The sequence below is a fragment of the Rhinoderma darwinii genome, assembly GCF_050947455.1.
Source record: "Rhinoderma darwinii isolate aRhiDar2 chromosome 11 unlocalized genomic scaffold, aRhiDar2.hap1 SUPER_11_unloc_4, whole genome shotgun sequence".
NCBI lineage: Eukaryota > Metazoa > Chordata > Amphibia > Anura > Rhinodermatidae > Rhinoderma > Rhinoderma darwinii.
In genome coordinates this window covers 302,601-316,908 of record NW_027461856.1, presented here as the reverse complement: position 1 = coordinate 316,908, position 14,308 = coordinate 302,601, and the positions used below count along the sequence as shown (strand labels likewise).

The following is a 14,308-nucleotide window of genomic DNA, read 5'->3' as shown; positions in this document are numbered from 1 at the left end:
ACAGTTCAGGGGTGACCTAATAACTATGTATAATATATATCACTGGACAGTGCAGAGATATAAATACTATTACATATGGGGGGGCGACAGTTCAGGGGTGACCTAATACCTATGTATAATATATATCACTGGACAGTACAGAGATCTAAATACTATTACATATGGGGGGGGCGACAGTTCAGGGGTGACCTAATAACTATGTATAATGTATATCACTGGACAGTGCAGAGATATAAATACTATTACATATGGGGGGGTGGACAGTTCAGGGGTGACCTAATACCTATGTATAATATATATCACTGGACTGTGCAGAGATATAAATACTATTACATATGGGGGGGGGGTGACAGTTCAGGGGTGACCTAATAACTATGTATAATATATATCACTGGACAGTGCAGAGATCTAAATACTATTACATATGGGGGGGGTGGACAGTTCAGGGGTGACCTAATACCTATGTATAATATATATCACTGGACAGTACAGAGATCTAAATACTATTACATATGGGGGAGACGACAGTTCAGGGGTGACCTAATACCTATGTATAACATATATCACTGGACAGTGCAGAGATATAAATACTATTACATATGGGGGGTGACAGTTCAGGGGTGACCTAATACCTATGTATAATATATATCACTGGACAGTGCAGAGATATAAATACTATTACATATGGGGGGGTGGACAGTTCAGGGGTGACCTAATAACTATGTATAATATGTATCAGGACAGTGCAGAGATATAAATACTATTACATATGGGAGGGTGGCAGTTCAGGGGCGACCAAATACCTATGTATAATATATATCACTGGACAGTGCAGAGATCTAAATACTATTACATATGGGGGGGTGGGCGACAGTTATGGGGTGACCTAATACCTATGTATAATATATATCACTGGACAGTACAGAGATCTAAATACTATTACATATGGGGGGGGGGTGGACAGTTCAGGGGTGACCTAATACCTATGTATAATATATATCACTGGACAGTACAGAGATCTAAATACTATTACATATGGGGGGGGGCGACAGTTCAGGGGTGACCTAATAACTATGTATAATATATATCACTGGACAGTGCAGAGATATAAATACTATTACATATGGGGGGGCGACAGTTCAGGGGTGACCTAATACCTATGTATAATATATATCACTGGACAGTACAGAGATCTAAATACTATTACATATGGGGGGGGCGACAGTTCAGGGGTGACCTAATAACTATGTATAATGTATATCACTGGACAGTGCAGAGATATAAATACTATTACATATGGGGGGGTGGACAGTTCAGGGGTGACCTAATACCTATGTATAATATATATCACTGGACTGTGCAGAGATATAAATACTATTACATATGGGGGGGGGGGGGTGACAGTTCAGGGGTGACCTAATAACTATGTATAATATATATCACTGGACAGTGCAGAGATCTAAATACTATTACATATGGGGGGGGGTGGACAGTTCAGGGGTGACCTAATACCTATGTATAATATATATCACTGGACAGTACAGAGATCTAAATACTATTACATATGGGGGAGACGACAGTTCAGGGGTGACCTAATACCTATGTATAACATATATCACTGGACAGTGCAGAGATATAAATACTATTACATATGGGGGGTGACAGTTCAGGGGTGACCTAATACCTATGTATAATATATATCACTGGACAGTGCAGAGATATAAATACTATTACATATGGGGGGGTGGACAGTTCAGGGGTGACCTAATAACTATGTATAATATGTATCAGGACAGTGCAGAGATATAAATACTATTACATATGGGAGGGTGGCAGTTCAGGGGCGACCAAATACCTATGTATAATATATATCACTGGACAGTGCAGAGATCTAAATACTATTACATATGGGGGGGGGGTGACAGTTCAGGGGAGACCTAATAACTATGTATAATATATATCACAGGACAGTACAGAGATATAAATACTATTACATATGGGGGGGGGGGAGACAGTTCAGGGGTGACCTAATACCTATGTATAATATATATCACTGAACAGTGCAGAGATATAAATACTATTACATATGGGGGGGGCACAGTTCAGGGGTGACCTAATAACTATGTATAATATATATCACTGGACAGTGCAGAGATCTAAATACTATTACATATGGGGGGGGGGGAGACAGTTCAGGGGTGACCTAATAACTATGTATAATATATATCACTGGAAGGTGCAGAGATATAAATACTATTACATATGGGGGGGGGGTGGACAGTTCAGGGGTGACCTAATACCTATGTATAATATATATCACTGGACAGTACAGAGATCTAAATACTATTACATATGGGGGGGGGGAGACAGTTCAGGGGTGACCTAATAACTATGTATAATATATATCACTGGACAGTGCAGAGATATAAATACTATTACATATGGGGGGGGGGTGACAGGTTCAAGGGTGACCTAATAACTATGTATAATATATATCACTGGACAGTGCAGAGATCTAAATACTAATACATATGGGGGGGGGGGTGACAGTTCAGGGGTGACCAAATAACTCTGTATAATATATATCACTGGACAGTGCAGAGATATAAATACTATTACATATGGGGGGGGGGCGACAGTTCAGGGGTGACCTAATAACTCTGTATAATATATATCACTGGACAGTGCAGAGATATAAATACTATTACATATGGGGGTGCGACAGTTCAGGGGTGACCTAATACCTATGTATAATATATATCACTGGACAGTACAGAGATCTAAATACTATTACATATGGGGGGGGGGCGACAGTTCAGGGGTGACCTAATAACTATGTATAATATATATCACTGGACAGTGCAGAGATATAAATACTATTACATATGGGGGGGCGACAGTTCAGGGGTGACCTAATACCTATGTATAATATATATCACTGGACAGTACAGAGATCTAAATACTATTACATATGGGGGGGGGGGGGCGACAGTTCAGGGGTGACCTAATAACTATGTATAATGTATATCACTGGACAGTGCAGAGATATAAATACTATTACATATGGGGGGGGTGGACAGTTCAGGGGTGACCTAATACCTATGTATAATATATATCACTGGACAGTGCAGAGATATAAATACTATTACATATGGGGGGGGGGGTGACAGTTCAGGGGTGACCTAATAACTATGTATAATATATATCACTGGACAGTGCAGAGATCTAAATACTATTACATATGGGGGGGGTGGACAGTTCAGGGGTGACCTAATACCTATGTATAATATATATCACTGGACAGTACAGAGATCTAAATACTATTACATATGGGGGAGACGACAGTTCAGGGGTGACCTAATACCTATGTATAACATATATCACTGGACAGTGCAGAGATATAAATACTATTACATATGGGGGGGTGGACAGTTCAGGGGTGACCTAATAACTCTGTATAATATATATCACTGGACAGTGCAGAGATATAAATACTATTACATATGGGGAGAGACAGTTCAGGGGTGACCTAATACCTATGTATAATATATATCACTGGGCAGTACAGAGATCTAAATACTATTACATATGGGGGGGGGGGTGACAGTTCAGGGGGTGACCTAATAACTATGTATAATATATATCACTGGACAGTACAGAGATCTAAATACTATTACATATGGGGGTGACAGTTCAGGGGGTGACCTAATAACTATGTATAATATATATCACTGGACAGTACAGAGATATAAATATTATTACATATGGGGGAGACAGTTCAGGGGGTGACCTAATACCTATGTATAATATATATCACTGGACAGTGCAGAGATCTAAATACTATTACATATGGGGGAGACAGTTCAGGGGGTGACCTAATAACTATGTATAATATATATCACTGGACAGTACAGAGATCTAAATACTATTACATATGGGGGTGACAGTTCAGGGGGTGACCTAATAACTATGTATAATATATATCACTGGACAGTACAGAGATCTAAATACTATTACATATGGGGGAGACAGTTCAGGGGGTGACCTAATAACTATGTATAATATATATCACTGGACAGTACAGAGATCTAAATACTATTACATATTGGGGGGTGACAGTTCAGGGGTGACCTAATACCTATGTATAATATATATCACTGGACAGTGCAGAGATATAAATACTATTACATATGGGGGGGTGGACAGTTCAGGGGTGACCTAATAACTATGTATAATATATATCACTGGACAATTGCAGAGTTATAAATACTATTACATATGGGGGGGGGGACAGTTCAGGGGTGACCTAATAACTATGTATAATATGTATCAGTGGACAGTGCAGAGATATAAATACTATTACATATGGGGGGGCGACAGTTCAGGGGTGACCTAATACCTATGTATAATATATATCACTGGACAGTGCTGAGATCTAAATACTATTACATATGGGGGGGGGTGGACAGTTCAGGAGTGACCTAATAACTATGTATAATATATATCACTGGACAGTGCAGAGATCTAAATACTATTACATATGGGGGGGGGGGGGCGACAGTTCAGGGGTGAGCTAATACCTATGTATAATATATATCACTGGACAGTGCAGATATCTAAATACTATTACATATGGGGGGGGGGTGGACAGTTCAGGGGTGACCTAATACCTATGTATAATATATATATCACTGGACAGTACAGAGATCTAAATACTATTACATATGGGGGGGGGGCGACAGTTCAGGGGTGACCTAATAACTGTATAATATATATCACTGGACAGTGCAGAGATCTAAATACTATTACATATGGGGGGGGGGCGACAGTTCAGGGGTGACCTAATACCTATGTATAATATATATCACTGGACAGTACAGAGATATAAATACTATTACATATGGGGGGGGGGGGCGACAGTTCAGGGGTGACCTAATACCTATGTATAATATATATCACTGGACAGTGCAGAGATATAAATACTATTACATATGGGGGGGTGGACAGTTCAGGGGGTGACCTAATACCTATGTATAATATATATCACTGGACAGTGCAGAGATATAAATACTATTACATATGGAGGGGGGGGGGAGACAGTTCAGGGGTGACCTAATAACTATGTATAATATATATCACTGGACAGTGCAGAGATCTAAATACTATTACATATGGGGGGGGGGGGTGACAGTTCAGGGGTGACCTAATAACTATGTATAATATATATCACTGGACAGTGCAGAGATCTAAATACTATTACATATGGGGGGGTGGACAGTTCAGGGCGTGACCTAATACCTATGTATAATATATATCACTGGACAGTACAGAGATATAAATACTATTACATATGGGGGGGGGGGTGATAGTTCAGGGGTGACCTAATACCTATGTATAATATATATCACTGGACAGTGCAGAGATCTAAATACTATTACATATGGGGGGGGGGGGTGACAGTTCAGGGGTGACCTAATAACTATGTATAATATATATCACTGGACAGTGCAGAGTTATAAATACTATTACATATGAGGGGGGGGGGGAGACAGTTCAGGGGTGACCTAATACCTATGTATAATATATATCACTGGACAGTGCAGAGATATAAATACTATTACATATGGGGGGGGCGACAGTTCAGGGGTGACCTAATAACTATGTATAATATATATCACTGGACAGTACAGAGATATAAATACTATTACATATGGGGGGGGGGGGCAACAGTTCAGGGGTGATCTAATAACTATGTATAATATATATCACTGGACAGTACAGAGATATAAATACTATTACATATGGGGGGGGGCGACAGTTCAGGGGTGACATAATAACTATGTATAATATATATCACTGGACAGTGCAGAGCTATAAATACTATTACATATGGGGGGGGGGCGACAGTTTAGGGGTGACCTAATAACTATGTATAATATATATCACTGGACAGTGCAGAGATATAAATACTATTACATATGGGGGGGGGAGACAGTTCAGGGGTGACCTAATACCTATGTATAATATATATCACTGGACAGTGCAGAGATCTAAATACTATTACATATGGGGGGGGGGCGACAGTTCAGGGGTGACCTAATACCTATGTATAATATATATCACTGACCAGTGCAGAGATATAAATACTATTACATATGGGGGGGGGGGGGCGACACTTCAGGGGTGACCTAATAACTATGTATAATATATATCACTGGACAGTGCAGAGATCTAAATACTATTACATATGGGGGGGGGGAGACAGTTCAGGGGTGACCTAATAACTATGTATAATATATCACTGGACAGTGCAGAGATCTAAATACTATTACATATGGGGGGGTGACAGTTCAGGGGTGACCTAATAACTATGTATAATATATATCACTGGACAGTGCAGAGATATAAATACTATTACATATGGGGGGGGGGGGTGATAGTTCAGGGGTGACCTAATAACTATGTATAATATATATCACTGGACAGTGCAGAGATCTAAATACTATTACATATGGGGGGCGACAGTTCAGGGGTGACCTAATAACTATGTATAATATATATCACTGGACAGTGCAGAGATCTAAATACTATTACATATGGGGGGAGAGACAGTTCAGGGGTGACCTAATACCTATGTATAATATATATCACTGGACAGTGCAGAGATCTAAATTCTATTACATATGGGGGGGTGGACAGTTCAGGGGTGACCTAATACCTATGTATAATACATATCACTGGACAGTGCAGAGATATAAATACTATTACATATGGGGGGGCGACAGTTCAGGGGAGACCTAATAACTATGTATAATATATATCACTGGACAGTGCAGAGATATAAATACTATTACATATGGGGGGGGGGCGACAGTTCAGGGGTGACCTAATACCTATGTATAATATATATCACTGGACAGTACAGAGATCTAAATACTATTACATATGGGGGGGGTGGACAGTTCAGGGGTGACCTAATAACTATGTATAATATATATCACTGGACAGTGCAGAAATATAAATACTATTACATATGGGGGGGGGGGCGACAGTTCAGGGGTGACCTAATAACTATGTATAATATATATCACTGGACAGTGCAGAGATATAAATACTATTACATATGGGGGGGTGGACAGTTCAGGGGTGACCTAATAACTATGTATAATATATATCACTGGACAGTACAGAGATCTAAATACTATTACATATGGGGGGGGGGGCGACAGTTCAGGGGTGACCTAATACCTATGTATAATATATATCACTGGACAGTACAGAGATCTAAATACTATTACATATGGGGGTGGACAGTTCAGGGGTGACCTAATAACTATGTATAATATATATCACTGGACAGTACAGAGATCTAAATACTATTACATATGGGGGGGGTGGACAGTTCAGGGGTGACCTAATAACTATGTATAATATATATCACTGGACAGTGCAGAAATATAAATACTATTACATATGGGGGGGGGGCGACAGTTCAGGGGTGACCTAATAACTATGTATAATATATATCACTGGACAGTGCAGAGATATAAATACTATTACATATGGGGGGGGGGGGCGACAGTTCAGGGGTGACCTAATACCTATGTATAATATATATCACTGGACAGTACAGAGATCTAAATACTATTACATATGGGGGGGGGTGGACAGTTCAGGGGTGACCTAATAACTATGTATAATATATATCACTGGACAGTGCAGAAATATAAATACTATTACATATGGGGGGGGGGCGACAGTTCAGGGGTGACCTAATAACTATGTATAATATATATCACTGGACAGTGCAGAGATATAAATACTATTACATATGGGGGGGGGGGGGCGACAGTTCAGGGGTGACCTAATACCTATGTATAATATATATCACTGGACAGTACAGAGATCTAAATACTATTACATATGGGGGTGGACAGTTCAGGGGTGACCTAATAACTATGTATAATATATATCACTGGACAGTACAGAGATATAAATACTATTACATATGGGGGGGAGACAGTTCAGGGGTGACCTAATAACTATGTATAATATATATCACTGGACAGTGCAGAGATCTAAAGACTATTACATATGGGGGGGGGCGACAGTTCAGGGGTGACCTAATAACTATGTATAATATATATCACTGGGCAGTGCAGAGATATAAATACTATTACATATGGGGGGGGGGGGGCGACAGTTCAGGGGTGACCTAATAACTATGTATAATATATATCACTGGACAGTGCAGAGATATAAATACTATTACATATGGGGGGGGGACAGTTCAGGGGTGACCTAATAACTATGTATAATATATATCACTGGGCAGTGCAGAGATATAAATACTATTACATATGGGGGGGGTGACAGTTCAGGGGTGACCTAATACCTATGTATAATATATATCACTGGACAGTGCAGAGATATAAACACTATTACATATGGGGGAGTGACAGTTCAGGGGTGACCTAATAACTATGTATAATATATATCACTGGACAGTGCAGAGATATAAATACTATTACATATGGGGGGGGGCGACAGTTCAGGGGTGACCTAATAACTATGTATAATATATATCACTGGACAGTGCAGAGATATAAATAATATTACATATGGGGGGGGGTGGACAGTTCAGGGGTGACCTAATACCTATGTATAACATATATCACTGGACAGTGCAGAGATCTAAATACCATTACATATGGGGGGGTGGACAGTTCAGGGGTGACTTAATACCAATGTATAATATATATCACTTGACAGTGCAGAGATCTAAATACTATTACATATGGGGGAGTGACAGTTCAGGGGTGACCTAATAACTATGTATAATATATATCACTGGACAGTGCAGAGATATAAATACTATTACATATGGGGGGGCGACAGTTCAGGGGTGACCTAATAACTATGTATAATATATATCACTTGACAGTACAGAGATCTAAATACTATTACATATGCGGGGGGGGGGGGGGGCGACAGTTCAGGGGTGACCTAATAACTATGTATAATATATATGACTGGACAGTGCAGAGATATAAATACTATTACATATGGGGGGGGGGGGTGACAGTTCAGGGGTGACCTAATAACTATGTATAATATATATCACTGGACAGTGCAGAGATCTAAATACTATTACATATGGGGGAGGTGGACAGTTCAGGGGTGACCTAATACCTATGTATAATATATATCACTGGACAGTGCAGAGATATAAATACTATTACATATGGGGGGGGCGACACTTCAGGGGTGACCTAATACCTATGTATAATATATATCACTGAACAGTGCAGAGATCTAAATACTATTAAATATTGGGGGGTGGACAGTTCAGGGGTGACCTAATGACTATGTATAATATATATCACTGGACAGTGCAGAGATATAAATACTATTACATATGGGGGGGTGGACAGTTCAGGGGTGACCTAATACCTATGTATAATATATATCACTGGACAGTGCAGAGATCTAAATACTATTACATATGCGGGTGGTGGACAGTTCAGGGGTGACCTAATAACTATGTATAATATATATCACTGGACAGTGCAGAGATATAAATACTATTACATATGGGGGGGGTGACAGTTCAGGGGTGACTTAATACCTATGTATAATATTCACTGGACAGTGCAGAGATCTAAATACTATTACATATGCGGGTGGTGGACAGTTCAGGGGTGACCTAATACCTATGTATAATATATATCACTGGACAGTGCAGAGATATAAATACTATTACATATGGGGGGGGGTGGACAGTTCAGGGGTGACCTAATAACTATGTATAATATATATCACTGGACAGTGCAGAGATCTAAATACTATTACATATGGGGGGGGCGACAGTTCAGGGGTGACCTAATAACTATGTATAATATATATCATTGGACAGTGCAGCGATATAAATACTATTACATATGCGGGGGGGGGGGGGGGGGCGACAGTTCAGGGGTGACCTAATGACTATGTATAATATATATCACTGGACAGTACAGAGATATAAATGCTATTACATATGGGGGGGCGACAGTTCAGGGGTGACCTAATAACTATGTATAATATATATCACTGGACAGTGCAGAGATCTAAATACTATTACATATGGGGGGGGGGGTGGACAGTTCAGGGGTGACCTAATACCTATGTATAATATATATCACTGGACAGTGCAGTGATCTAAATACTATTACATATGGGGGGGGGGGGGGGGGTGACAGTTCAGGGGTGACCTAATACCTATGTATAATATATATCATTGGACAGTACAGAGATCTAAATACTATTACATATGGGGGGGGGTGACAGTTCAGGGGTGACCTAATAACTATGTATAATATATATCACTGGACAGTGCAGAGATATAAATACTATTACATATGGGGGGGGGTGGACAGTTCAGGGGTGACCTAATACCTATGTATAATATATATCACTGGACAGTGCAGAGATCTAAATACTATTACATATGGGGGGGGTGGACACTTCAGGGGTGACCTAATGACTATGTATAATATATATCACTGGGCAGTACAGAGATCTAAATACTATTACATATGGGGGGGGGGTGGACAGTTCAGGGGTGACCTAATAACTATGTATAATATATATCACTGGACAGTGCAGAGATCTAAATACTATTACATATGGGGGGGGGCGACAGTTCAGGGGTGACCTAATACCTATGTATAATATATATTACCGGACAGTGCAGAGATATAAATACTATTACATATGGGGGGGGGTGGACACTTCAGGGGTGACCTAATACCTATGTATAATATATATCACTGGACAGTACAGAGATCTAAATACTATTACATATGGGGGGGGCGACAGTTCAGGGGTGACCTAATACCTATGTATAATATATATCACTGGACAGTGCAGAGATCTAAATACTATTACATATGGGGGGGCGACAGTTCAGGGGTGACCTAATAACTATGTATAATATATATCACTGGACAGTACAGAGATCTAAATACTATTACATATGGGGGGGCGACAGTTCAGGGGTGACCTAATAACTATGTATAATATATATCACTGGACAGTGCAGAGATATAAATACTATTACATATGGGGGGGGGTGGACAGTACAGGGGTGACCTAATACCTATGTATAATATATATCACTGGACAGTGCAGAGATCTGTGTAATTGACTTTCTATATCCAGGACTGTAAATAAAGGGGCGTCCACTACGTGGAGATTTAGGGTTGTTGTTCTTCTCACTATATAACTGTTACTCACCTCCACAATCCTCAGGTCCTCTGCACTGCTCCATGCGGAAGAAACAGATGTCTTTTCCATCGGGGCAGCCCTTGGTGACGTAGATCACCCGACTACCAATGCCTGACAAAAGAAAGAATGAATGAGATGTGTGAAGTCCCAGAAATGTGTCCCAATCTATCAGTGTAATTCACTGCAGTCTTCTAGTGGGGGAGAAGTATCAAGAAGAAATCTCAGAAATGTTCATTAGGCCTCCAGGCTGCCATGACAACTATCGGCACCCCGTGATGGCGTCATGGGCAGGCTGACGTGCTGTCGGAGGGGGCCGCTTTCCTCTTTCTAAACACTTAGATGCTGCAGTCACTATTGACCGCGGCATCTAAGTGGTTAAATGGAGTATTCTCCGATTCCGCCTGTTGCATTGAGGTGTCAACTGTAATATACAGCCAACGCCCGCTCCGTGTAAAGCCCGTCAGCCCGCTTTATATTTCCTCTTGGCGGCTGTCGCGTCCATATACGTAACATGCCGCCAAGGTACTAATATTCATATAATAAACAATAATATGAAATCATGAAAGGACTCGTATATGTCCACGAATCACAGCGGCTAACACCGAACGGATTATATGACAGGACTCGTATATGTTCACGAATCACAGCGGCTAACACCGGCCGGATTATCTAATGACAGGACTCGTATATGTCGACGAATCACAGCGGCTAACACAGGCCGGATTATATGACAGGACTCGTATATGTCCACGAATCATTGCAGCTAACACTGGCCGGATTATATAATGACAGGACTCGTATATGTCCACGCATCATTGCAGCTAACATCGGCCGGATTATATAATGACAGGACTTGTATATGTCCACGAATCATAGCGGATAACACCGGCCGGATTATATAATGACAGGACTCGTATATGTCCACGAATCATAGCGGCTAACACCGGCCAGATTATATAATGACAGGACTCGTATATGTCCACGAATCATAGCGGATAACATCGGATGGATTATATAATGACAGGACTCGTATATGCCCACGAATCATAGCGGATAACATCGGCCGGATTATATAATGACAGGACTCGTATATGTCCACGAATCATATCGGCTAACATCGGCCGGATTATATAATGACAGGACTCGTATCATAGCGGATAACATCGGACGGATTATATAATGACAGGACTCGTATATGTCCACGAATCATAGCGGCTAACACCGGCCGGATTATTTTTTAATGACAGGACTCGTATATGTCCACGAATCATAGCGGATAACATCGGATGGATTATATAATGACAGGACTCGTATATGCCCATGAATCATAGCGGATAATATCGGCCGGATTATATAATGACAGGACTCGTATATGTCCACGAATCATATCGGCTAACATCGGCCGGATTATATAATGACAGGACTCGTATCATAGCGGATAACATCGGACGGATTATATAATGACAGGACTCGTATATGTCCACGAATCATAGCGGCTAACACCGGCCGGATTATATAATGACAGGACTCGTATATGTCCACGAATCAGAGCGGCTAACATCGGCCGGATTATATGACAGGACTCGTATATGTCCATGAATCATATCGGCTAACATCGGCCGGATTATATAATGACAGGACTCATATATGTCCACGAATCATAGCGGATAACATCGGATGGATTATATAATGTCAGGACTCGTATATGTCCACGAATCATAGCGGATAACACCGGACGGATTATATAATGACAGGACTCGTATATGTCCACGAATCATATCGGCTAACATCGGCCGGATTATATAATGACAGGACTCATATATGTCCACGAATCATAGCGGATAACATCGGATGGATTATATAATGTCAGGACTCGTATATGTCCACGAATCATAGCGGATAACATCGGATGGATTATATAATGACAGGACTCGTATATGCCCACGAATCATAGCGGCTAACATCGGCCGGATTATATAATGACATGAATCGTTTATGTCCGCGAATCATAGCAGCTAACACCGGCTGGATTATATGACAGGACTCGTATATGTCCACGAATCATATCGGCTAACATCGGCCTAGTTATATAATGACAGGACTCATATATGTCCACGAATCATAGCGGATAACATCGGATGGATTATATAATGTCAGGACTCGTATATGTCCACGAATCATAGCGGATAACACCGGACGGATTATATAATGACAGGACTCGTATATGTCCACGAATCATATCGGCTAACATCGACCGGATTATATAATTACAGGACTCGTATATATACAGGAATCATAGCGGATAACATCGGCCGGATTATATAATGAAAGGACTCATATATGTCCACGAATCGCAGCGGCTAACACCGGCCGGACTATATAATGACAGGACTCGTATATGTCCACGAATCACAGCGGCTAACACCGGCCATATTATATAATGACAGGAATCGTTTATGTCCGCGAATCATAGCAGCTAACACTGGCCGGATTATATAATGACAGGACTCGTATATGCCCACGAATCATAGCGGATAACATCGGATGGATTATATAATGACAGGACTCGTATATGCCCACGAATCATAGCGGATAACATCGGCCGGATTATATAATGACAGGACTCGTATATGTCCACGAATCATATCGGCTAACATCGGCCGGATTATATAATGACAGGACTCGTATCATAGCGGATAACATCGGACGGATTATATAATGACAGGACTTGTATATGTCCACGAATCATAGCGGATAACACCGGCCGGATTATATAATGACAGGACTCGTATATGTCCACGAATCATAGCGGCTAACACCGGCCGGATTATTTTTTAATGACAGGACTCGTATATGTCCACGAATCATAGCGGATAACATCGGATGGATTATATAATGACAGGACTCGTATATGCCCATGAATCATAGCGGATAATATCGGCCGGATTATATAATGACAGGACTCGTATATGTCCACGAATCATATCGGCTAACATCGGCCGGATTATATAATGACAGGACTCGTATCATAGCGGATAAC

The 14,308-nt window shown here is 40.7% G+C and overlaps 1 protein-coding gene across 1 annotated transcript in view; it reads right to left on the bottom strand.

Annotated features, from left to right (window-relative positions):
* The window catches only part of LOC142698051 (uncharacterized), a 92,194-nt gene that overhangs the window by 43,345 nt on the left and 34,541 nt on the right, over positions 1–14,308 (bottom strand). The window contains exon 3 of the mRNA XM_075847779.1: positions 11,278–11,379. Coding sequence (XP_075703894.1) covers positions 11,278–11,379 — 102 coding nt within the window. The remainder of the gene's footprint in view (positions 1–11,277; positions 11,380–14,308) is intronic.